Raw genomic sequence first — 23,932 nt, forward strand, 5'->3', positions numbered from 1 at the left:
AGCAACAGCAAGAGCAATAGGGCCAGCATAGTGTTCCAGCAGCTACATGCTTCCGTGGTGCCGGCAGTAGTGGGCACAGTGGGGCTACACCCGCCAAGCTATCCTGGGTACGCGCAGCCGATGGCGCAGCCAATGGCGTCGCCGCCGGCAATTCGGCGCAGCTTCACAGAGGGAGCAGCAACGGCCACGGGTCGACTCGGAGTGCAGACGCGGCCGTGGTGGGTCGCTGACGAAATCGGAATTGCGCCAAAACCAGACGGCGGCAGCGAAGAAAGCGAAGGCGACACAAGCAATCAGGCAGAACCAACAGAGCCAGTCGACAGCAGCAGCGGCAGAAGCGTGCATACGTTCAGTGCAGTAGTCGACGAGGGCTCGGCACTGCTCGGCAGACACGCGTCCAGCCCAACAACGAACACCTCTAATCAACAGTGGCGCATCAGCGACGAGTGGGCGGCTGTGCTCAAGGCAGTGCTGGCGTACGCTATTGCAGCGCTGTTCCCGTTTGTGCCGTTTCTGCGCGAGTGGCTGGGCGACCCCGAGTACATGTCGCCGCACCTGGTGACGAACGCGACAATCTGGTTCCACGCGGCCAAGACGCGTAGCGGGCTGGCCGAGGGCGGGCTGGTCGGCGCATTATGGGTATGCGCGACCAGCCTGGTGACATACACGGCGCTGTTTGTCGGCGAGCGGCTGCATGCAGTGTACAGCATGCCGGGCGCGGATTTGGCGTGGCAGAGCAAGGCCGTCAGCCTGGGCGTTTTTGTGTTTGGGTTCAGCTGGGTGCTGGCCTTTTTCAAGGCCAATGCCGCGCGCCCGTCGGTCGGCACGGCCACAGCCATCGCCAACATTGCGCTGTACCTGGTCATGCTACGCGAGGCGCCGGTCGTCAACCAGACGGACGGCGTTGGCGAGAGCGTCGGCCGCAAGTCCGCGCACGTGCTCGTTGCCGTGCTGACCGGCATGGCCGTGAGCCTGGCTGTCGGGTGGACGGTGCGGCCAACGACGGCGGCGCAGGAGCTGCGGCGCCAGCTGCAGACGACGCTGGCGTCGTTCGGCGCTGTGCTGCCGCAGCTGCTGGCGCCGATCGTCAGCGCCGACGCGCCGGCCGGCGGCCGCGAGAAGCTGCACGGCGCCAAGCCGCTGGAGCTCAAGGACGCGCTGCGCATGCACCGCCAGCGGCTGCAGCAGCTGCGCCGCCACGCCGACGCCGTGTCGCTGGAGCCAACCGAGTGGAGCGTGTGGGCGCGCCGGGCGCAGGCGCGCGCGCTGGTCGCCTGCCTCGACGGGCTCAGCCTGCACCTGAGCACGCTGAGCTGCGGCCTTGAGCTGCGCGCCGCCGAGCCTGGCAGCGTCGACGCTGCGGCGTACGCCGAAGTCATCGGCCGCATCCGCGCGCCCGTCGTAAGGCTCGGCGCGGCGTGCGAGGCTGCGCTGGCTGCCGCCGCCGAGCTGGTCGACGAGGCGCTGGCCGGGTCGCTGGCCGGGTCGCTTGCCGGCGCCGACCGGCGCGTGGCAGCTGTGCGCGCGGCAGCAGCCGGCGCGCTGCGGACGTTCCAAGCGGACTACGACGCGGCGGTGGGCGGGCTGGGCGGCAAGCATCCCCTGGGCGGCTCGCCCGGCGGCGGCAAGCGGCCGCCCGCGTCGTCCGGCAATGGCGACTCCGTCAGGACCACGGAAGAGCTGCTGTTTACCGTGTACTTCTTTGTCTTCAGCCTGCGCGAGTTCGCCGACGAGCTGCTCAGCGCGCTGCTGCCGGCGGTGGCCGCGCTGTGCCGCACGCCGCCGACGCCGCGCCAGATGCTGGCTCGCGAGCTGCGCTCGCCACGGCGGCTCGGCCAGCACGTGCGCCGCGCGCTGCGGTGGGCAGCCGGCCGTGTGCGCGTGCTGTGCGACACCGGCGCGACGACTGAGCTGGAGTCGCGCTACGAGGTTGCGCAGTTCGCCGATCCGCGGTCGCTGCACGCGCGGCGGCCATCGGCCGAGCCGTCGGCGGTGCAGCGCTTGGCGCGCGGCATTTGGCACGCGTGCATGTGGGCGCGGCGGCTCAACGTGCGGTTCGCAACGAAGTACGCGCTGCTGGTGACGGCGCTGTCGCTGCCGTGCTACTGGTCGCTCGACGTGTACTGGGAGTTTCGCCGCCAGCGGCTCGAGTGGATGGTCATTTCGGCCGCGGCCATTATGGTGCCGACCGTCGGCGGGTCGCTGCTGGTCAGCGCCTACCGCATCCTGGGCACGTGTGTCGGCGGCCTCGCCGCGTTCCTGGTATACGAGGTTGGCCGCGACTGCCCGGTGCTGACGTACACGCTGCTCGTGCTGTTCTCAGTGCCGTGCTTCCGCATTATCCTTCACGGCAACTATCCAAAGATCGGCCAGTTTGCGCTGATCACCTTTGGCGTGATCCTGATCAACAAGTGGGTGGCCAACGAGGACCGCGACGAAAGTGTGGCTGGCTTGGCCGTGCGCCGCACCATGTCAGTTGCGCTGGGCGTGCTGGCCGGCATGCTGGTGACGCTGTATGTGTGGCCGTACGAGGCGCGCGTGCGCGTGCGCCAGGCGCTCAGCTGGTGGATGCTCACTGCGCTGTTGCTGTACGACCAGCTGTGGCGCGCGCTGTGGGCGGCGGCAGCGGTGCCAGTTTCCGATGCGCCAGCAGCTGGACCACAGCCGTCAGCTTCTGGGGCGGCCATTGGCGCACGGCCATCAGTGCCGGCGGACCGGTGGACGGCGCTCGGCACAGTGCGCGACTACCTCGACGGCGAGATGCAGCTGCAGAGCGCCTTGGTTGAAATTCGGTCGCTGCTAAGCGACACGCTCAACGAGCCGCGGCTCAAGGGCCCCTTCCCTCTGATCTCGTATCAGCGGATAATCAACGCGTGCCAGCGGCTGCTCGACGCCATGGTTGCCGCACGCTGGGTCATGTTGCCTGTCCCCATGGCCGTGGTCGCACAACATCTCCACCCAACTGCCTCTACGAGCGATACCAGTGATGATGGTGAAGAGGAGGAGAGCGGCACCAGCATTAAGATTGCTGCTGCTGGTTTAGAGTCCGGTCGTATGAATATGCCCGATGGTGATGGCGATGACACTGCCAGTGACGAGGGAGCTTCGATGCTGGATTTGCCCATTGATTTGTCGTCCACAGTACTGATGGAGCGCGGCGAGCAGGCCGACATGGACGGCCGGCTGGGCCAAGTGATTGCAAGTGCCGCTGCGGTTTCGGAGGATAGCGCCGAGTATATCAGGCTGCGCGTGGAGCGCGATTTGCTGCGCCAGTCGGCCGCTGAGCGCGAGCACCGCGACGCGCTGTTGTCCTTGACCATGTACGTTTTGGCGTCGGCGCTCATCTTGAAGACGCCCTTGCCGTCGGTGCTGCCCCCGATTCATGCCGCGCAGCGCCGTGTTGCTGATGCCATGAGAGATATACTGGTGGGCAACGAGCCCGAGATCAGCGTTGGCGAGGCCGATGCTGCTGCACAGCGGGCGGTGGACAGGATCCGGTACGTGTTCTACTACACGCAGGTCATGCTTGGGTGGGAGGTTGTGCAGGAGCTGTCGATAATCGGCGGCATGATGCGCGAGCTGTACGGGTCGTACGGCAGCTTCGGCGACATGTCTGAGTAATATGAACCAAAATCTATATATTTCGACAATAAAATAAAATAATAAAATAGGCCATCGTCTCTTATATCTAGATCTCGACGTTGCGCTGCTTGTGGCTGGCGCGGTTGTCTGCCGAGTCGTGGCTGACCATGCGGTTGACGGCCGTCAAGTATGCCTTTGCTGATGCCGTGATGATGTCGACGTTGCACGCAACACCAGAGAACTTTGGCACGGCGCCGTACGACGTCAGCAGCTGCTCCTCTGGCTTGGGTGACGCGGTTGCCGACGAGACCACTGACGTTGACGACGACCCAGACTGCGCGATGCGCACAGACACCTTGCCCTGCGTGTCCTGCCCGACGCTGGTGGCTGAGACTGTGAAGTTGAGCAGCTCAATGTCCCTGCCGATGATGCGCTGGATGGCCGAGTACGTGGCCTCGATCGGGCCGTTCTTGGCCACGGCCACGTCCGTGAGGTCAACGCCGCGGTGCGCGTCGTGCAGCGTGACGGTCGCCGTCGGCATGACGTTGACACCGGTGAACACGTGCAGCTGCTTCAGAGTGTACTGCACGGCGGCCGGCTCCTCCGACGCAGACTCCTCCGCGGTGGTGTCGTCGGGCTGCGCGCTGGTGGGTCCCGAGAGCGACGTCGAGCGGATGTCGGCGACCAGCGCGTGCATGTCGCCGTCAGTGACGCCGGCCTTCTTGGAGTCGGCCAGGTCCTTGAACTTGGCAAACGCCGTCTGGAACTGCGCGTCGGAAAGCGCGGCGCCGCCGTAGCCGAGCTCCTCGAGCTTGGTCTTGAAGGCGTGTCTGCCCGAGTGCTTGCCCAGGGCCAGGTTGCCGGTGGTGACGCCGACGTCCTCGGGGCGGATGATCTCATAGGTAGTCTTGTTCTTGAGCACGCCGTCCTGGTGGATGCCGCTCTCATGCAAGAAGGCGTTGCGGCCAACGATGGCCTTGTTGGCCTGCACGGCCATGCCCGAGAGGTCCTCGACCATGCGCGACGTCGAGAACAACAGGCGCGTGTTGATGGTGTGGTGCACCGGGTACGTGTCAGGGTGCGTGTGGATGTTCATGACGACCTCCTCGAGCGAAGTGTTGCCGGCGCGCTCACCAATGCCGTTGATGGTCACCTCGACCTGCCGCGCGCCGTTGCTGATGCCGGCCAGCGTGTTGGCCGTGGCCAGCCCCAGGTCGTTGTGGCAGTGCGTCGAGAAGATGACGCTATCAGCGCCAGGTGTGTTCTGCTTGAGGTGCGCGATCAGCGCGCCGTACTCGTGCGGCGTGTTGTAGCCGACAGTATCTGGAATGTTAAGTGTCGTGGCGCCAGCCTCGATGGCCACAGCAAGCGCCTCGCACAGGAACGCGCGGTCCGACCGGCCGGCATCCTCGGGCGAGAACTCAATGTCAGCGCACAGGCTCTTGGCAAACCCGACCATCTCCCTGATGCGCGCCTTGCACTCGTCACGGCTGATCTTCAGCTTGAACTCGAGGTGGATGTCCGATGTCGCCAGGAAAACGTGGATGCGGTGCCTCGGCGCGTCCTTGACTGCGTCGTACGCTGTCTGGATGTCCTTCTTGACCGACCGCGCGAGCCCACAGATGACCATCGGCTCGAGCCCATCGCGGCCCTCCATCAGCCCTCCGACTTCGCGCGCGATGCGCTGCACGGCATTAAAGTCGCCTGGCGACGCGACTGGAAAGCCAGCCTCGATGATGTCAACGCCCAGGCGCGAGAGCTGCCGCGCTATCTCAATCTTCTCCTCAGTGTTGAGCGTCACGCCTGGCGACTGCTCGCCGTCGCGCAGCGTGGTGTCGAAGACTATCAGCTTGCTCTTGGCGGGCGACGATGGTGATATTGTGGAAGAGACCATTGTAATTTGTCGGTTGATTTAAGGTATAAAGATGAGTACCAAGTATACGTGTCCAGTTCTATTGATGCTTAGGAAATAGAAAGTAGAAAAACGAGATATATAGAATTGATTGATTGATTGATTGATTGAAGAAAATAAATTTTTTGATGGTCTGTGTATCAAGAAAGAAGAAAAAAGAAGAACGTTATTTTGAAAGCATCCTTCATCTTCCACAAGAAAACCTCCCCCTTGTATTTATACAAAACCAAATTGACCAGACCAACGCCGAACAATCGAATGCGCGCATACACGCTGACAGAAAAATAATTCCTTCTTTTATTACTTTGGCATATATTTTGATGCATTTTAATTTTTTTGCTTTTTCCGCTAGCTTTGGCTGTTGACTCATCATTTCTCTGAGCCAAACACTAGTAAAAAAAGTTTGTACTTCATTATTAAACTTTGTGGTCTGTGTCACTTGCAAAGCTTGTCCGGAAAAAAAAAACCAACGCAAAGCTGTCACATTCACGCTCCGTGTCCGGAATAACGTTTAGACGAGGAGATTCCGTTTATGTACAATAATTTTTTATATTCCCCAATTCCCAATTTAGTCACCAAATCGCTGATAGCGTCATCAGCAGCATTTTTCAACTCACCCAATTTTTTATTTTTCAAATAAGGATTTCTCCTTTGTTTGCCCAGATGACAAGGGAAAAAAGATAAATTGGCAGCCTCTCCGCCCTATCCTAGCCAGGCTAGCATTTGCCATCCATCGCCCAGATACAGTAGGTGCGTAAAATGCGTGGCGTGCGTGATTAGATTGTCCGATTTGAGGCTTGATATTTGAACAATCCCGCTTTTATTATTGGCCTGCAATTTTTACATTACCGTAATAATAGTGGAAAAATGAAATTCGCCTGAATCATTTCTTGCTCTTCATTTCGATTCGATTCGATTCAATTCAACTCTATAAACTCTATAATCACTTGTTTACTGTCGCACAATTCACCTATCAAATCATGTTCAACGCATCTAAATTGCTGCTCCAGGCGAAGCAGCGCCCCCTCGCAAGCACAATCCGCAGACAGCTGCCCCTGGTGCGCAGCTACACAGCAGCCGTTGCTACGCCCAAGGCTGAGTCGCAGAAGCTGTTTGACGAAATCAACGCGTTTTGGTTTGCCGAGTCTGACCGTCTGCAGGAGGCCGGCCAGGTGGGGTTCCAGAGCTGGTGGTTCAAGCCGACCAGCGAAATCGACGCGCAAATTAAGCAGCGTTTCCAAGCTGTACACTCGGAGGTGATTGCGACCAAGGCGCACGTGGAGAACGCAAAGGACTCGGCGCAGGGCACGCTGGCTTTGATTGTGCTTTTGGATCAAATGGGCCGCAACATGTATCGCGGCGAGGCCAGGGCCTTTGCTGGCGACGCCATTGCGCGGTCACTGGCCATGTACATGGTACGCCGCAAGTTCCACGCAGAGCTGCCGCCCGTCAAACAGTCGTTTGTGTACATGCCGCTGATGCACGCCGAGGACATTGAGGCCCAGGACTTGAGCGTCCAGCTGTACACTGAGCTGGCCGAGAAGCTGGGCGCGCCTGAGCAGGACGCCAAGAATGACGATTTTGGCTCGTACGCGGAGATGCATCGCGACGTCATCAGGGAGTTTGGCCGCTTCCCGTCGCGCAACAAGGCGCTCGGTAGGGAGACCACGCCTGAGGAGGCCGAGTGGCTCAAGACCGCGCCCTTCTAGATTGAGCCCCAGGCCCAGGCCCAGGCCCAGGGCACCTGTCGCTTGCCGCTGTCGTTCGCTGTTGGTAAAATGCCTTGATCTGATCCGACTGATTTTTTGTACTTCAATCTTTTGCTGGCGGTTAAATAAAAAATATTACCACTTTTGATCGCACCCGCTCACTTGTTGGAGTGAAAGGCAGCCAGAAAAAAAGCAGGCATGCTCGCCGCTCCTGATTCCGTTTCTGTTTGTCTTCTCTCTGGCTCTATGTTTGTTTTAATGCCTTTTAATTCTGCCAATTTCGCGCGCTTGTTTTTGTTTTCTTCTCGCATTTCCCCTCTCAATTTATATCGCACAACGCCCGCCACCATCTCCGCCCACACTACTGCGCCACTGTCAATGTCATCAAAATCACCAGCTGGCGGCTACTACGCCGTGCGCGTTGGCCGCAGCCCCGGCGTCTACCGCTCCTGGGACGAGTGCAAGGCCGTGGTCAACGGATACCCGAGCGCAAAGTTTCAGCGCTTCAAAACCGCCACTGAGGCCGAGGCCTTTGCCAACGAAACTGCCAGCAGCGCTGCCGGCATTTCCCTTGCAGACAAAACTACGACCACGACCACCGCGATGCGGATACCAGTAACGCCTGTCGGTCCTGGGCGCAACAAGCGACCAGCACCATATCAAACTACACCTGGCAGTCGCAGCAGCAGCAGCGCCACTAATATCCATAATAACAGCAAAAACAACACAAGCAGGATTACCACTACTACTACTGTTGACACAGCAGCTGGACCCACCCGCTTAAACTTGTCGAATTTGGGCAGGACACGGCCACCACGGGCAACACAGCCAACCAAGCAGTCCATCACACATCCAGGCATGAAGCCCCCCGCTGCAGGAATCCTCGACGACGGCACACTGGTAGTATACACCGATGGCGCAAGCTCGAAGAACGGCCACAAAGGTGCACGCGCCGGACTCGGCGTGTACTTTGGCCACTCGGACCCGCGCAACCTAGCGGAGCCATTGCTTGGCCCCAAACAGACAAACCAAAGAGCTGAGCTCAGCGCCATTATCCGCGCTCTAGAGGTCACTCCCACGGTGCCCAATATGTGTATCTGCTCGGACTCTATGTATAGTATCAACTGCTTGACAGTGTGGTTTAGGAATTGGGAGAGGACTGCATGGATTAATTCTCAAGGTAAACCAGTGGAGAATGATGATCTAGTGAAGCACGCTTTAACGCTTATCAGAGAACGTAGTGGCTCAGTGAGGTTTGTACATGTGCGTGGTCACTCTGGCATTGAAGGAAATGAGGAAGCTGATAGGCTTGCAGTCAGGGGAGCTTTGTCGTAATCTCAAATTGATCTTTGAATGAAAATTGAATATTAATGCGGGACAAATTAAGTGGATAATAAGATAATAATGAACGTTTAACCAAGAGTATCTTGGCTGACTAGTGCTACCCTGGCTCCGGACCTGCAAGGAACCATTCAATATACAATGGGTATAAAGACACTCGGGCATAGAGCAGAATGAAAATCAGACAGGGTGGCCAATGCAACTCACCTACAGCCAGATATCTGGTCACTGTAATGTGGATTGGGAGCCAACAGGAAAAATTACTGGCCTTTTGTAGGGGACATGATTACACTTTCCCTACCAAACAGGACTTGCTGCTGACAGGACAATGACTGGATGAGCAAGGTGCTGACGGAGTAGATCGTGGTAGTAAATATTGTTATCCAGCCCGAGGATATGGAGCTAGATGCTGAGGGGGAAAATCATGAGACAGATTCCTGCCAGCTTGCTGATAGATCTGATACTGACCAAATTACATGGGACTAAATCAGATGCCACTGTTGACATCCAGACATACTGTCCGTCTCAAAATAGACGCGCTGAGCGCACGAATACAGATACACCAATAATTTCATACCTGAGATCCGGGTTACGCTCATAAGGACCAGTTCTCGCAAACGGAGCACACAACTGCCAGTGTGTGCCACAAAGACATTGAGACACATATATGATGAGGTTGATGATAATAGCACTTTAAAAACATTAGTAATAAACCTTTAATAATTTAATACCTATCCTTTTAATATTATTTTAATAGTGCTCCCCACCCCCCCCTTTACATAACAATATCATGGAGGCAATTCTTCCCGCAGAGAGGGTTACTATAAAAATTATTTGTTAAAATGGAATAAAATAAAGCTCAAGAGTAACTGCATCAATCACTTGGAATATTGCATACAAGCAATATAAATAGTAGAATAATACGTGTTTGAGCTTGGAATTGACTGGTGCTTGATTCATTAATCATCGGGGACACGCCGCACTCTCTTGTATCACACATGGAAAATGTGGCGCTGTGTCTCAATTGGTCTGACAGCCAGGCGATGGAGCATGGATGCATCTCTGGTTCAGTGTATGCGCAGGGGAAGCATTTTTTTACAGCAGTGAATGGCAGGGTCACTATGCTCCCAAAAGAAACAATAAAACCTCAAAACCAATGCACAAGGAAAAAGAACTGCCGATTGGAAATTAATCCGTAAATGTAATTATTTCTTGTTTCGATATTTCAGCCAACCAAATGCGAGCACAGCGAGAAGCTCAAATTTTTTTGTTTATATTAAAAAAGTTTGTTTTTTATTATTGTCGCAATCTATTCCAACAAATTTTTACCTTTGCAACTTTCCATCTTTGAACGAAATGGTACGAATTGTAAAAAAAGCAAATATTAAAAGTAGAAACAATTTGTTTTTTCTTCACTTTTTATTACCTTTACCATACCTCGGTGCTTATCACATACACGCTCTCTCTCTCTCTTTTTCTTTCTCTCAATGATGTCTGAGCTAGCTCCTCCGAATAAGACTCTACCGAATCCAACAGGCGTAAGTACTTGAATATAAACGAATTATTATGATATTGATGAATTGTTTATTGTTTATTTTGCGTGCATATAAAAGTAATTCAGTCACATTTAAAGAATTTTGTTTTATTTGTTATTAGAACAGTAAGACAGGCGGTACTTTCCAAACGCCCCAGAAAATTCAAAAAAGGGAGGAACTGCCACCCGGGGAATCGGAGCCCCCTGATGTACGCGATAAGCGCCGCATACACCATCCTCAACAAGAGACCAGTCGAATGTATTCCTGAGATCTTTTCGAGTGGCCTGCTCACCAGCAACCTTAATGGATACCGACTGGAGCTCGTGCTCATGGAGTACTATGGCCAGTCAATGGCCGAGTATCTGAAAGGCAAGCCCAACGATCAGAAAGATGAGTTATTTCCTAGATTTGTCGAGCAGATAACCTTGTGTCTTGCCCAAGCAAATAACATTGGTGTCCTGCACAGGGACATCTCGGCAGGGAATGTGTGCATCAAAAACGACAAGGTGTATGTCATTGACTGGGGCTGTGCCAAGGTCATTGGCTGGAGCACTGCTGGGGATGCTGCCAGGGACATTGACCCAACTCAGCTCAAACACATTGAGGTTGCCGAGCAGCGGGGGTTCAATGCGAGAACAGTGGGACAGGTGGAGGTGGCCAAGGACCCATTTACAGGGACGCCGCTTTTCATGGGAATTCCCATGCTCAGCAGCAGCCCCATCCGGGGAATCCTTGACGACCTGGAAAGTGTTCTCTATGTCGTTATAGACGCAGTGCGTCCAGCCGGCACTAAGAGGGATGATGTCCAGGGCTTCAAGTTCCTGGATTATCCACCCCTTGCCATCGTAAAGTGGGGTTTAATCCAAGAGGATGCTGTCTTGCTGGGAGGAGTTTGGTGTTAAAAACATCAACCCTAGGCTTAAATAGCTCATTTGTGCGATGCGTCAGTTCCTTTTTGAACCAGAAAACAAGGTTATGAACCACCATCTCTTGTGGGACGAGAAATTTGTTTGACGGGCCAACTGGGATGCTGCTCCTGAATTTATGCATCCCAAGGCGATTGAGCTCCTCAAAGAGAATAATGGCCAGCTTAAGCGACCGACTGAGGACGAGATCAATGCTGAGTTGCTCAAAAAGATACGCACACTTTAGGTTTTTCATATTTGTTTTTAATATAGCTTTTATGATCCCAAAAAATCAACACTTGATTTGCTCTTATTTTCTTGATTATGTTAAAGTTTTTAACTCTTTCTTTTATTTACAAATTCGCCGATCCACCGATCACTTTAACTGTAAACAACAAATACTTTTAAACTTGCACATTGACCAACTTTACTGAAGGTTGATTGTATCCATAATTTTCGATTTTACTATTTTGCCAAATGATTTCAATTTAACGTTTTTCTTTCTAATTAGTCTATTTACTTTCTCATATTCCCATTCCAATTTACAATTCGCATTTTACATTTTAGTAGCTTTTCTTTTTTACAAACACTTTCAATAGTCTTTCGCTGGCATAGATGATAGTTGGTACTACCCTGCAATTGGCGTTGGAGCAGTGCTCGACACGTACGTACAAGGTACTTTCGCATCTGCTGGACCAATCGCAGTACAGGTTAGATTTCTGCTACGCACACCAACAAAAGAAGCGCCAGCGATACGCCTAGTATGCCAGGGCCAGTGATTTCAAAATAGAGTGTGGACAATGAGGCAGCGTTGGACATTCAGACGCTTGAAATGGCTAATCTCTTGGCATAATTGGCGCTACATTCAGACAACTTTAAGCTGTGGGATACTGCATCTAAGCTGCTGCTCGGTACGGCTATGCGGTGAGAGATAATGCTGCTGATAGCTGCGCAGGCTCAGGGCAGTTCAGCAACAGAGGAGGAGGGCCGGTTGAGGACAGTTGTGTTGCTGTAGGTGCTGGTGATGATGCCGCAGCGGGTCGGCAGGGTGGCTCGGGCCGGTAACATCGAGGCGCTGGCGGACGCTATGCACACACGCAGGGAGAAGGCAGTGGCGATTCGGGCAGCCACCACGTTTCTCGGGCTGCTGGACACATCAGGCGCAGAAGTGTTCAAGCAGCATATGCGGCGGGCAGTCGGCTGCGGGTTTCTTGAGGTGCTCAGCGAGGCACTTCTGCAGTCAGCCAACGACTTGCCTCAAGGCGGCAGCAAGCAGAGGCAGCGGTCAGACGCTGTGCTTGTGTCGGTATATGCGGCCATGGCAAAGAAGTTTGCGCTGGGCACCGAGTACCACTGGTGAATGATCGATCTGGCGCCTCTGCTTGCATTGCTCGGTGCCGCGCAGCAGTCAGTGTCTGAGCTTGAGCTTTTGCCCATGCTGTCGGAGAGTCTCGTGTGGCTGTGAACTTTTCTCACAGTGTATCGGTCGGCAGCGACAGAATAAAACGCAACGGAAGTGGCGAATCCGCAGATGGTGCAGCTGCTGGAGTTGGGCGCCGTCGACCTCATTGTCGCGTGCGTCCTCCAGGATAACCAGAGCGTTTCCTCGTGGGGTATTGCGTTTCTTCATGAGTTCATGCTGCGAAGTGTCAGCTAGGTACAGCTGGAATTAAGTCCAGGGCTGGTGCGCTGACTGCGTCGCAGGCTGGCGATTGGTAAGTATGCATACACCAACCAACTGATTCTGCACTTGCTCTAGTGCCTGCGCACATCATGGGAGGCGGCAGTGCCACTGGCTATGCTGGTGGGGGTTGTGCAACCAGAGAACCTGCGGCATGTGTTGGCGCGTTTTGTCTCTGACACCAATGCCTTGGCGCACTATTGGAGTGTAGTGCTGGTGAGCCGCGTGTGTTAAACAACTGATTAGTGCCTTGAATAGAATATATATAGCTCAACTAAAACTCGGAAAAGAAAAGATAGCTGAACTAATGACTATTGTTGTTATTTTGCCCTTTTTGATTGTGAGTCTTAGTGCTCATAAAGAAAAGTGCAATTGATGGGTGTTGGGCAAAAAAGGAAGTGTGTGCCCAACAGTATATCAGCAATGTAGTAGAGGAGGCCATCAACTTCCTCATAGCACTTGATTTTTGTTGCAGCCTTTGTCGATCAGCTCATTTGGGTGCAACAAAGTGCGGTAGACCTTCTTGAATGCACTATCCTCCATGTATCCCTGTCGAATCCATGCATGCATCTCTTCATCACCTGTGTTGGCTGTTTGAGCCAGCAAATCTGACTGGTCCACTTTGTCTCCTATGCAATTATCGTCGAAAATGTTGGGCTACCTTTACATTTTCCTTCTAACAATTATTCTATTACCAGTCACTTCAAAACCATTTGCGCAAATTAATAATAAAGAAAATGAAAAAGGAGTAAAAGACAGACTTTAAAGCATCATGCGTTTTTAACCCAACACTAAAATTATTTTGATAGCACTATAAATCAGTAAACAATTGTCGCAAAAACATGATTTTTAAATAGATGGACTTGGAGAAAGGAGGCCAATGTTAGTCCCAATTTATTACAGTTTTTGTTATGTGACAAAAAAGCAATTAAAAGCATAGAATATAAAGTGGTGCTGCTTTTCGACAGCGATTATTTTAATTGGAAAATGAAGAGCGGAAGAATGGAACAAAGGGTGACTTTAAATTTTTTGAAAAAGATGGAAAATAGCCTGGCACTTGCTAGAAACTAATTTATTTGTCGACCAACCAATAAATGAAATTATGTGAGCCAAGTGTTTGACATGGCTGACATGTTGCACTGCCGCCTGTCTATGGAAGGCAGGAGAAAAAGAGTAATCATGAGTGCTTGGCAAAAAAATTAACAGCTAATTTTATTCCGCAAGTGCAGTAAAACCCACATAATCTCAAATAAAGTAGTGTGCTTGCATGTATTTTACCAGCGCCCTACTACTATCATAAATGTCTTTGTAATAAGGCTATATGTTTGGATAGTATACATTGATAAGCATGTACTATCAGAGGTTTTAGCCGATTAGTTCTACTAAAGCTGGGTTCAATGGTTCTGTGGTGTAGTCGGTTATCACACCGCCTTTACACGGCGTAGGTCGCGAGTTCGAACCTCGCCGGAATCATTTTTGCTGCTTTTTATTTATTGCAGATGAGCAATACAGGGTACAATCAAAGAGAATATTTATTTCTTCCAAGGAGAGCAATTCCTGGCTGCCCGACAGCCGCTCTTTTTATGACATGAATAAACTATAATAAAACTTATCATTGTTCTCAGTTAGGCAGCATGCAAAGTCATGTGCCTCAACTGTGACATACATTTGCAATTTTTTTGGATAAGAAACGACATTTAATAATAACGGGAATGATACATATAAAATATTTATAAAAAAGCACTGTTTAGTTGCGGTAGATGCGGGTTCCTGGCACAGCGCACAAGATAGCGGCAGTGATGGCAGTCATGGCAAGAGCTCCAATGAACCAGCGGATGCTGCGCGCACGAACCATCCGAGTGGCAGTCATGTCAACAGACATGCGTGTTGAGAACCATGCCCTGCGCCATCCGCCGACTTGTGAGCTAAGCGACCCGAACGGCTGTTGCTGCGGTGATTTGCTCAAGCCAAAGTCAGCGTCCTTGCGCGATGCAGCAGTGTTGGTATCCCTCATTGTCGGCGACTGGTACTTGCGCATGGCGGCTAGAAGCAAGTCGCAGCCTCCAAATCCGACTGCCATATTCCACCAGCCGATGAACAGCGGCAGCACGCTCCAGGCGCGCTGGGCCTTGGGCACATGGTCAAGCAGGATTAGCGCTAGCGGCAGGGCAAAGCCAAACCACAAGAACACAAAGGCAAACAGTACGCGCAAGACGCAGTGGTCGCGGGTAACGTTGCGCGACACAGCGTCAGCAATGAAAATGGGAAAGTAGTATGTGTCCAGCACGTCGTAAGCGTAGAGCAGCGCCTCGGAGAACAGCGCTGCATCCAGGGCGGCCCCGTCGTGCAAAAGGCGCTGCTCGATGTCGGTCAGGATCTCTGGCGGCCACGGCATGTGGTAGTACAGGTGCTGCTGGCGCGAGCCGCTGCCAAAGGCGCCGCCGCCGCCGGGCCGGTGCATCGGCATGTACTGAGGCAGCATGGCCGGCGCGTCTGAGTCGCCTGTGATTGGCGTGTTCAGGTGGTCGCGCGACATGACCAATGATGGGGTTGAGCCGAGCCGCCCAAAGTTGTTGTCATACATGCTGGCGGCGCCCGACCCGCCAGGCACGCGGCCTCCGGAGGCGCTGTTTCCACCAGCGCTGCCGTAGACCGAGTCAGTGGCGGCGACACCGTAGCCCTGGTGGTACGGGTCGTCGAGCGTCGGGCGCAGGCCGTTGATGACGCGCGTGTTGGTTTTCTGCGTCAGCATGCGCTTCAGCGACCCGATCTTGCCGCTGCGGCCGGCGGTCTCGCGCGCACGCGCAGCGGCAGCGGCCGATGACGTCGTTGAGTTGGTCTGCCAGAAGGTGCCCGCACCCTGCATCAGGCTGGGGTCCAGCGCGGCGCGGAAGTAGCGCAGAAAGATGGTTTCGGCCGACGACTGGATCTGCATCGCCATACGCGAGCTCTGCCGCCTGCTGCGCCGCGACGTGTTGCGAGCGTCGGCCGGCATGGCCTCGTTGGCACCATCGTCCGGGTACAGCACCTGGTCGTCGCCGCGCCCGCGCGACAGCGACTCCATCGCTGCCGTGTGCGCTGCTGCGCGGCGGCTCGGGTCCAGCGACTCGGCCGCCACTGCTGCTGCTGCTGCCTCGGCAGAGGCCGAAGCCGAGCCGGTGTTCGAGCTGGGAAGGATGCGGCTGTCGGCGCTGGCATAGTGGCTGCGCGCCTTGGCGTGGCGCAGGTCGCTGTCGTAGGCCAGGCACATTTTCTCGTGTGTGCGGGCGGCCATGTAGAACTCGAGCCAGCGCCTGGCCTGCGGCTGCCTGACCGAGCAATGCACAGCAAAGTCGCGCAGCGCCAGCGGCGCCCTTGTGCGCCGAGTCAGCACCTGGTCCAGCGACGGCAGGCCGCCAGTGCGCAGGTTGTGGTCCTGCATATACTCCCAGTCAATGGCGCTCGGTGCCGTCTCGGCTCCGCCGCCGCTCGACGCCACAAAGTTGGCTGTGAAGTGACTCGTGTGCTTCGCGCTGTGCTTCTCGCCGGCGATGCCCTGCTGCGCTGTGCCGTAGTGCGACGGCGCGCCGGCCTGGGCCTGGTCGCCCATGGCGCTGATGCCCACCTCGGTGAAGGGCATCAGCCGCTCTTCGCGCTCGAGCTCGTGGATGTTAAGTGGGTCGCGCACGCCCTGCGGCAGCGCCGTCGACATGCGCTGCCACGCCTGCGAGCCGAAAAACGTCGTCAGCGGCGCTCGGTCGTCCGACGACCGCGTCGACATTGTGCGGTAGCCGTCGCTCTCCGACCGCCCGCGTGCTGCCTGGATGTTCAGGTTGCTGTCGGTGTGTGTCTGGCGCTGCAGCTTTTTGGCTGGCTGATACGGCTGCAGTTGGGTGTTGGAGAGCGGAAAGTCGAATGCTGTGCTGGTTGGGTCATCGTAATAGCTGTCTGTGTGGTTGTAGCTCATAATGGAAATGATAGAATAAAAGGCAGGTCCTTGTTGTGTTTTCGTAAAGTCAGAGATGGGATTGTTGAATGAGTTGAAGCGTTACAAAAAATAGGAAATGAGGAAAGCGTCAGATTGAGCGGGTATAGAAAGAAGGTAGGCGGTGGAAAAGGTAAACACACACAGAGTGGATTAGAGTGGAAGAGAAAGATGCGGGAGAAATAACGAAAGGGGGGCGAAGAAGAGGATGAGAAAAGTAAAGGTTGGAAGCAAGTAATAGGCAAAAAATAAAGTGCTGGAAAAATAATATGCAAGGCAAAAGGGGGGGATAAAAGGAAACCACTGAGAAAGAGAGAGAAAATAGACGGTGAGAAAGAAGGGAGGCGAGGCGAGGCGAGGATCGGATTTTCAATGCCAGAAAACAGGGCAGGTTGGACCGGCTGGTCTTCAGACTGGCGGGCCAGCCAGCCAGCCAGCCTGTTTATTTTATCTCCTGCCCTCATCATGCATGTCATGTCATTCTGATGCTATTTTCTGCGTGGCTGCGATGGGGGGGCCAGTATTTCTTTTTTATTTTGCAATGGGCGGGCGGGGCTCGAGGCTGCCAAAGTTAAGATGCATGCCATGATAATAACAGCAGTAGTAAACTCGACCTCATACAAAGACCAATTATCAAACCACAAAGAACAGCAAAATGGGGAGGGCACACAGCGGACTGAAAAAAGGCACAGCAGAACAATTCAGACGCGCAACCACAACAATGCGGAAACTGAAATGCTGTGGCAGTAGCCAAAGAAATGAAAATAAAGGAAAAGAAAAAAGGTCGAGCCTTCTTTAAATTTTTATTGGCTGCGGCGTGTGGCAATGATTTTGGGCTGATTGTGCTCCTGTTCTGGCTCCGACTGGCTCATTTGTCTTCGGCTGGCTCGGGCTGTGGATCTGGCTCTGAGCATGGAGTACGTCCCACCCCATTGTCCCCAGCGAGCTAATCATGATCAGCAGATCGGATTAGCGCTCTGCTGGTGACCACTATTGAGATGCACGTGCCCCATTCACTCTGTGAAGGCAAGCCGTGCGACAAATAATAGCACTGTCGGTGGCAGCTTGCGCATTGCAATTCTTTCTTTTCAATCTGCAATTTCTTTCTTATTTCTTTCCTTATAAATCCACTTGTACTATTCTCTAATTTTACACATACACACATCACGTTAGTTCTCCAGAATGAAACTCTTTTTCGGCGGGTCCAAACCAAAGGCCACGCCCAAGGATGCAATCATCACGCTGCGCGAGAACCTGTCGATGCTCGAGAAGCGCGAGTCACACCTGCAGGCTAAAGTCGAAAACGAATTGCGCCTCGCGCGGACAAACGCGACCAAGAACAAGCAGGCAGCCCTGGCGGCACTCAAGCGCAAGCGGCTGCTGGAGTCGCAAATTGACAAAATAAGCGGGTCACGCATGACGTTGGAGACACAGGTGATGGCGATTGAGGCAGCCAACGTCAACTTGGAGACCATGAAGGCGATGCAGAAGGGCGCCGAGGCCATGAAGGGCATCCACAAGGACCTGGACATTGACAAGGTCGACCAGACAATGGACGATATTCGCGAACAGATGGACCTAGCCAACGAGGTGTCCGAGGCCATTTCGCAGCCGCAGATGTTTGGCGCTGACTTGGACGAGGACGAGCTCAATGCCGAGCTGGAGGAGCTTGAGCAGGAGGAGCTCGACAAGCAGCTGCTTAATGCTGAGCGCGCGCCCGTGTCGCTCCCGAAGGTGCCGTCGGCTGCGGTTAGGCAGCCAGGCAGGGTGCCTGCTGCTGTTGCATCGTTCATCGACGAGGACGAGGACGACGAGCTGGCCGAGCTTCGTGAGAGCATGGGGATGGCCGCTTAAGCGCATTTATTGAATGCGTGTCGCACTCCTTTTCTATGACCTTGCCATTTCCGTGTATTTCTCTGGGGTATGTATATGTGTTGCGTATCCGGCTCCGGCTCTCTTACTTTCATTAATTACAGCATGCGGCCTCTTCCTCACTAATAAATGCGTTATTTTTAGTTAGAGAAAAAAGTAGGAAAAGTTGAATGAAATAAAAAATGTGTGTGCGTTGTTTGATTGCTTGCTGGCTGGCTGTCTCAAGTATGGCAATCACTTGCTGCTGCTGCTGTTGTTGTTATCGTCCTCTCCTGTGGGCGACGTCATCATGGTCATTGGCGGCGACGTCTTGCTGCGGTGCAGCATGGCCAGCGGGATGGCTGACGGCTTGCTGCTGCCGTTCAGGCTTCCAGTGCTGAGCGCAGGCGAGAGCACTGGCGGCGACAAGGCCGAGTGCGTGCGGATCACACTGCCCTGCTGCGTCGACACTGTCAGCGGCGCCGGTGAAGGGGCAGCGCTGTCAGCACTTGAATCATTCCCGGGGGCGTCCTGCTGCATCGACGGCCGCGGGCTGGCAATAGCGCCGCGGATGGCCGACCAGTTCGATGCAATGCTCGAGATGCTGAAGCGGCTCGGCTTGGCACCCAGCGGCGGGCTGCTGATAGTGGTTGCCTGCGGATACCCGTCCATCGATACCATGCGGGTGCGTGACAGCACGCCGTCCTCCTGGATCGGCGACAGCTGCACGCCCTCTGAGGTGCTGCCTGCCGACTCGGCAGCAATGAACTTGCGTAGGTTGTTGAGCTGCCTGACCAGCAGATGCTTCTCCTCGTCGGCCTCCGCGAGATCCATGCGCGCCTGGATGAGCGCCCCCTCGGAGCTCTGTGCGCGCTCCAAGTTGTGCTCAGACTCCTGCTGCGACTTTGTACGGCCGGCCTCAGCACGACGCAGCGCCATACGCAGCTGCTCGTTGTCCTCCGCCAGGCCCGCGCGCTGAGTCTTAGCCATTGCCAGCTCGGCCCGCAGCGCCTCGTGGTCGACCTGCAGCGCCACCAGCGCGTCGCGGTGTGTGTCGCATGTTACTCGCGCGTCGTGCAGCTGGCGCTGCAGCGGCTCGAGTACCTCGTCACGCCAGGCGCTGTCGCTGGGCTCGCCGCCGAGCCCTCCCCGCGGCACAGCTGAGCTTGGCGACCTGCAATTATGCAAGCCTGAGTCGCCGCCGCTGCTGTTGTCCGAGGCAAGGGAGTCAGCAACTGAGATCCGCGACTTGACTTCGCCATATTGGTTCTGCTGGTTCTGCGACTGCGCGGCCAGCGAGCTAACCATGCCTAGCATCGTCGCCGGCGCGTTGTCCTGTGCCTGCAGCGACTTGAGCATCTGCTCGCGCAGCTGGTGCGAGTGCGCCCGCTGCGACTCGGTCAGCTCGAGAATACGTGGGCTAATGCGCCCCGTACGCTGCTGCTGCTGGTGGTATAGGTGGGCAATCAGCTCGTCGGCATTGGCGGCGTCGTCGTCCGAGTCGCTGCCTGCGCCCAGGCCCCTGCCCAGGCTGCTGACCCGCCACTTTGGCTGCGCGCTGGTCACCTGCGGCGTCGTCGGCGCCGACGACGCCCCGCTGCCGGCTGAGTCCTTGGTCCAAGGCCAGCCAAGGAACTTCATGATCGCGTGGTTCGTCGTGGCCTCAGCTGCGTCGGCGCCGGCCGCAACGGTCGGCGACGACATGCTGGGGCGGCCAGTGCGCGGCACAATGCCCTGCTCGCTGCAGTAGCGGGCCTCCAGCTCCTCGAGCCGCTGCTGCGTGACGACAGCGCTGAGCTTGGCAGCCTCCTGCAGCACAAAGCCAGGGCGGTCTCTTGAGTTGTTCTCGTCGTCGTACAGCCCACCGTTAAGCACACCCATGGCTGACTCAAAGTCGTCCTGGCGCAGGATCTTGTTGGCGTTGCGCTGCAGCAACGCAATGCCAATGCGCATGATCGACTCGGGCGCGCCCTCAGCCATGATAACGTCCATGGCACGCAGCACAAAGCCCAGCGGCATCGTGTACGCAAACAGCGACAAGAACCACGACGGCACGTACATGGCGGCCACGACGCCGTACCGCTCCAGGTGCGCCATGACGTCGGGCACAATCTCAGCGGCCAGGAGCTGGAACTGGAACAGCCGCAGATGCAGGCCGGCCATATCCTCGGTGAACATGCCGCGCAGGTCATACGTCTCCATCAGGCGCACCAGCACGCAGAAGGCCTCGCACTCGCCCATGCTCATGATCAGCGGGCCAATGATGAAGCCCAGGCCCTGGCAGTAGCCGACCTCGGCGTCATACAGCGAGTACGCCTTGAGAATGCGAAACAGCCGCTGCTGGCCCTCGCCGCCCTCACCCTTGAATACTGGGATGCGCGGGAACGTGCGCGTCAAGTCGCGCCGGATGATGCGTTCGTGCGGCGAGTACTCCTGGATCAGCTGTGTGTACACTGTCTGCAGGTACGTCGACCGCGCCTGCGTCAGCGTCTGCCACACGACGCCGCGCACCGCCGCCGGGATGCCGGCGCGGATCTTGGCCGACAGATGCAGCGGCGCGCGCTTTTGCAGCCCGTCCACGTCGTTGACCACCGACCGCCAAAAGTCGCCGTCGCCCAGCGTGTCCAGTGCCGCCTCCCATGCGCCGGTCACTGCGTCCAGCTCCTCGATGGTCTGGCTGTTGAGGATGAACGCCGGCAGCGCGCGGTCGTCGCCCTCCGGATACACCTTGTAGCTGTCAGGCCGGCAGCTGCTGTTGCCGCTGCCGCTGTTTTTGCTTTCGACTGCCTGCTGTGTGTTGACGGTCAGCGGGGCCTTGCTCAGCCCGTGACCCCCCTCCTTGTCGCCTTTGTTTTCTGGACTACCGGCCTTGCCCATGCTGCTGTCTGCCATGGTCGCCGTTGTCTCGCTGTCTGTGCTTCGCTTGGGAGAGTAGTCGCTGTCTGCGTCTTCGTCCACGTCCACGTCCACCGCTGAGACGGAGGACAGCGCGCTGGCCGTGTACTCTGCCAGTTCGGATGCAAACTCCGAGGCCACCAGTGGCGCCGGCGTCTGCAGCGGTACCAGAGCCTGCAGCTGCTTGGCAGCAGTGGGCGTTGAGACGTCAATGAGCGACTGCAGGGTGCCCTCGTCGGTATGCAAGTGTCCGTGCTCAATGACCACTCGCTTGGGGTCCTTATACAAAAGGTCGTTGGCCACCTCAGCGCGCGCGAGCATCAAGGCGACGCCGTTGCTGCTGTCGATCTTAGAGTCCTTTCTTGCAATCCGCAGTGGCGCTGCGCGCGGCCCGCCAATAATAATTGGTGTCTGGGTCGGCGTCGACAGGCGTTTATGAATTTGCAGCGGAGGAAGAAACTTGTCTGTAGAAAGACTAATTCGCCTGCGTGAAGGGCTGGTAGCCGGAGATAGCGGCGTCACAGAAGTGTAGGTTGACAGGTCGTTTGGGTTGGCGCTGTATCGGCGGCTGGCAGCGGGTGGTTTCGAATTGGTAATTGGCAGTGAAAGAGAAGAGCGCTGCTCCTTTTTCTGTTTGGTGGCGGCAGTCGGGGCACAAGCAACACTATGTGTTCCAAGGTGCGCTGTGATCGAAGCTGCTGGTATTGCTGTTGCTGGCGGGGTAAAATATCCGCTGCTCTCTTTGGTTAACGTTTGCTGCTTATTTTGCTGCAGCTGAAGAAGATTAAGCCCTTCTTCCCCGCTGTTTCGCTCTGGTGTCGTCATCTCTGCCATTCCGGGTATTCTTCTGCTGCTAGTCGGCGTGCGTCTTGTCTTGTGTCAATGTGTGTGTTGTGCGGGGGAGCAAAGATGAAAGATAAGGGTGCTGGTCTTCTTTTCTGGGTTTAAAAAATACACCAGCTAATAAAACAAGCAGTTTGTTGTGGATACGATTCGATTAGCACCGCTAGCAAAGTCACAGATAAAGTAATAATAATATTAAAACAACAAGTATATCGAAATAAACTAAAAAAGAAGGCAAGGGAGAAAAAGAAAAAGCAAGGAAGCTGTGAACTGGCCTGTTCGACGGTAAATAAAATAAAGTGTCGGTCACAAGCTGGATTTCAACAAACAAAAACAAAAACACCCGCGAGCAGGCAACAGCACTCAGAAATCTCCAAATGAAATATGCACATTATTATTTTCTTGCTCTTTTCCTTTTTTTTGGCAGAGTAAACAAATAAAAATGAATCGACGCGCACAAACAAAAAATCTTGCGAACGAACGGGATCGATTGAAAAAAAAAAAAAGAGATCCGCTATTTTTTTCTCCTTTTTTCACTGTGAAAAAAATAAAATAATAAAACGAGAATATAAGTAATGTGGGTGATACTGACATTGAATCCACTTTTTTTTTGCTTGCAATGGCAGATTGAATGCGACGATGAAGTTGCGTAAATCCTTTCACTCTCCCTCCTTTTTTACAGTGTCGGATTTTTTTACTGCAAACAAAAAGTAATGTAAAGTGTAGTACACATACACATTTCTAATCTTTGAACACCCACAAAATAAAAGACCATGGGGCTAAGGTGAGGGGGCGAAATAAACAACAACAGGAAACCATAAAAAAAGTTGTTCTTTTCCATGAAATCTCCTTTCTCAGTGATGAAGCGGGTTTTGAATTATGTTTCAAGCCACAACAGTTTTTTTGTCTGTTTGTTTCCCGCGCGACCGGCAAATAGAAATAACAAAGTCAAAGTGGCGAATGGACAAATATATTCTCTGCAAGACAAAAGACAAGACAAGACAAGACAAATAAACTCAAACTAACGTACTTTATATCTGTGCGCCTCTACTTATTAAGAATGCCCTAATGGAAACAAGTACAATACGATGACGGTAAAGTACAAGATCGATAAAGAAAAAAGAATGGAATGGAATGGAAAATACGAATGAAAGAGCAAATAAATGAACTAGAACAACTGGGCAAGTGAGTGAAGAAATATTGCTTTGTTTTATGTAACCTTTGTTGTTATTTGATTTTTTTAATTCAGTCGATACATTTCTCAGTAAAAAAAAAGGTCTTTTTTGCAGCTTGGCTATTTATAAAATTGGATAACTTTAGCATTGTTCAGCCACCACATATGCCATTGATTCCCAACAACCATTCTATTTTTATTGCATTATTTTACTCCATGATTTTCTATTTGTATTTTGCAAATCAATGAATACATGTGCGCACAAGCAATGTATTTCAAAGAAAGCAATAATGTAATGAGATAAATAAAAATTGTATTGCATTGTTATACGGGTGTCGTCCTAGTTTCACAGAAAACACACTTTTTTGATGGCTCGTCTATTTTTTGAAGACACAATTCATTTAGTCTTAAGCACTGTGCTCAATGTACTTTTTTTCGATAAAACTATCAAGACATCAGCAAATAGCAGCCATAAAGGTAAAGGCCAGTGCGGAGATATATAAACTTATTTGTGCGAGGGCTAGTATGATGACTTGCGCC

At 54.1% G+C, this 23,932-nt stretch overlaps 8 protein-coding genes and 1 non-coding gene across 9 annotated transcripts; 6 read left to right on the top strand and 3 right to left on the bottom strand.

Annotated features, from left to right (window-relative positions):
- The first annotated feature begins 1,452 nt into the window (after positions 1–1,452).
- BX661DRAFT_178713 (uncharacterized protein) lies at positions 1,453–3,669 on the top strand. The gene has a single exon (XM_051534993.1). It carries the CDS (start codon positions 1,798–1,800, stop codon positions 3,619–3,621), a length of 1,824 nt encoding a protein of 607 aa, XP_051393270.1. The 5' UTR covers positions 1,453–1,797; the 3' UTR covers positions 3,622–3,669.
- Positions 3,670–5,740, bottom strand: BX661DRAFT_178714 (2-isopropylmalate synthase). The gene has a single exon (XM_051534994.1). It carries the CDS (start codon positions 5,474–5,476, stop codon positions 3,689–3,691), a length of 1,788 nt encoding a protein of 595 aa, XP_051393271.1. The 5' UTR covers positions 5,477–5,740; the 3' UTR covers positions 3,670–3,688.
- An 869-nt stretch (positions 5,741–6,609) lies between these two features.
- On the top strand, positions 6,610–7,173 carry BX661DRAFT_137187 (uncharacterized protein; the record flags this gene model as incomplete). Its single annotated transcript, XM_051532691.1, has 1 exon — positions 6,610–7,173. A coding segment is annotated over one exon (564 nt), but the record flags the coding sequence as incomplete, so codon positions are not given.
- A 408-nt stretch (positions 7,174–7,581) lies between these two features.
- BX661DRAFT_169421 (ribonuclease H-like domain-containing protein) lies at positions 7,582–8,876 on the top strand (the record flags this gene model as incomplete). The annotated part of the gene is made up of 3 exons (XM_051533517.1): positions 7,582–8,315; positions 8,349–8,456; positions 8,822–8,876. 3 exons carry the CDS (start codon positions 7,582–7,584, stop codon positions 8,874–8,876), a joined length of 897 nt encoding a protein of 298 aa, XP_051393273.1.
- A 1,158-nt stretch (positions 8,877–10,034) lies between these two features.
- BX661DRAFT_169422 (uncharacterized protein) lies at positions 10,035–10,981 on the top strand (the record flags this gene model as incomplete). The annotated part of the gene is made up of 2 exons (XM_051533518.1): positions 10,035–10,082; positions 10,325–10,981. The coding sequence occupies 2 exons, from the start codon at positions 10,035–10,037 to the stop codon at positions 10,979–10,981; spliced, it is 705 nt and encodes a 234-aa protein (XP_051393274.1).
- A 3,083-nt stretch (positions 10,982–14,064) lies between these two features.
- On the top strand, positions 14,065–14,138 carry BX661DRAFT_t33. Its single transcript has one exon. It is a non-coding gene; the product is annotated as a tRNA-Val (tRNA).
- A 201-nt stretch (positions 14,139–14,339) lies between these two features.
- Positions 14,340–17,111, bottom strand: BX661DRAFT_178728 (uncharacterized protein). Its single transcript, XM_051534995.1, has one exon. It carries the CDS (start codon positions 16,609–16,611, stop codon positions 14,413–14,415), a length of 2,199 nt encoding a protein of 732 aa, XP_051393275.1. The 5' UTR covers positions 16,612–17,111; the 3' UTR covers positions 14,340–14,412.
- A 575-nt stretch (positions 17,112–17,686) lies between these two features.
- Positions 17,687–18,636, top strand: BX661DRAFT_178729 (Snf7-domain-containing protein). Its single transcript, XM_051534996.1, has one exon. The coding sequence runs from the start codon at positions 17,812–17,814 to the stop codon at positions 18,481–18,483; it is 672 nt and encodes a 223-aa protein (XP_051393276.1). The 5' UTR covers positions 17,687–17,811; the 3' UTR covers positions 18,484–18,636.
- A 41-nt stretch (positions 18,637–18,677) lies between these two features.
- Positions 18,678–22,602, bottom strand: BX661DRAFT_178730 (rab-GTPase-TBC domain-containing protein). Its single transcript, XM_051534997.1, has one exon. The coding sequence runs from the start codon at positions 22,207–22,209 to the stop codon at positions 18,736–18,738; it is 3,474 nt and encodes a 1,157-aa protein (XP_051393277.1). The 5' UTR covers positions 22,210–22,602; the 3' UTR covers positions 18,678–18,735.
- Positions 22,603–23,932: the final 1,330 nt, after the last annotated feature.

Source organism: Kickxella alabastrina (assembly GCF_025024165.1).
Source record: "Kickxella alabastrina strain RSA 675 chromosome Unknown BX661scaffold_5, whole genome shotgun sequence".
Lineage (NCBI taxonomy): Eukaryota > Fungi > Kickxellomycota > Kickxellomycetes > Kickxellales > Kickxellaceae > Kickxella > Kickxella alabastrina.

Bases quoted from the DNA above. Each gene is read 5' to 3' on its own strand.
- BX661DRAFT_178713 (XM_051534993.1), top strand. From the start codon at position 1,798: ATGCTGGCTCGCGAGCTGCGCTCGCCACGGCGGCTCGGCCAGCACGTG.
- BX661DRAFT_178714 (XM_051534994.1), bottom strand. From the start codon at position 5,476: ATGGTCTCTTCCACAATATCACCATCGTCGCCCGCCAAGAGCAAGCTG.
- BX661DRAFT_178728 (XM_051534995.1), bottom strand. From the start codon at position 16,611: ATGAGCTACAACCACACAGACAGCTATTACGATGACCCAACCAGCACA.
- BX661DRAFT_178729 (XM_051534996.1), top strand. From the start codon at position 17,812: ATGAAACTCTTTTTCGGCGGGTCCAAACCAAAGGCCACGCCCAAGGAT.
- BX661DRAFT_178730 (XM_051534997.1), bottom strand. From the start codon at position 22,209: ATGGCAGAGATGACGACACCAGAGCGAAACAGCGGGGAAGAAGGGCTT.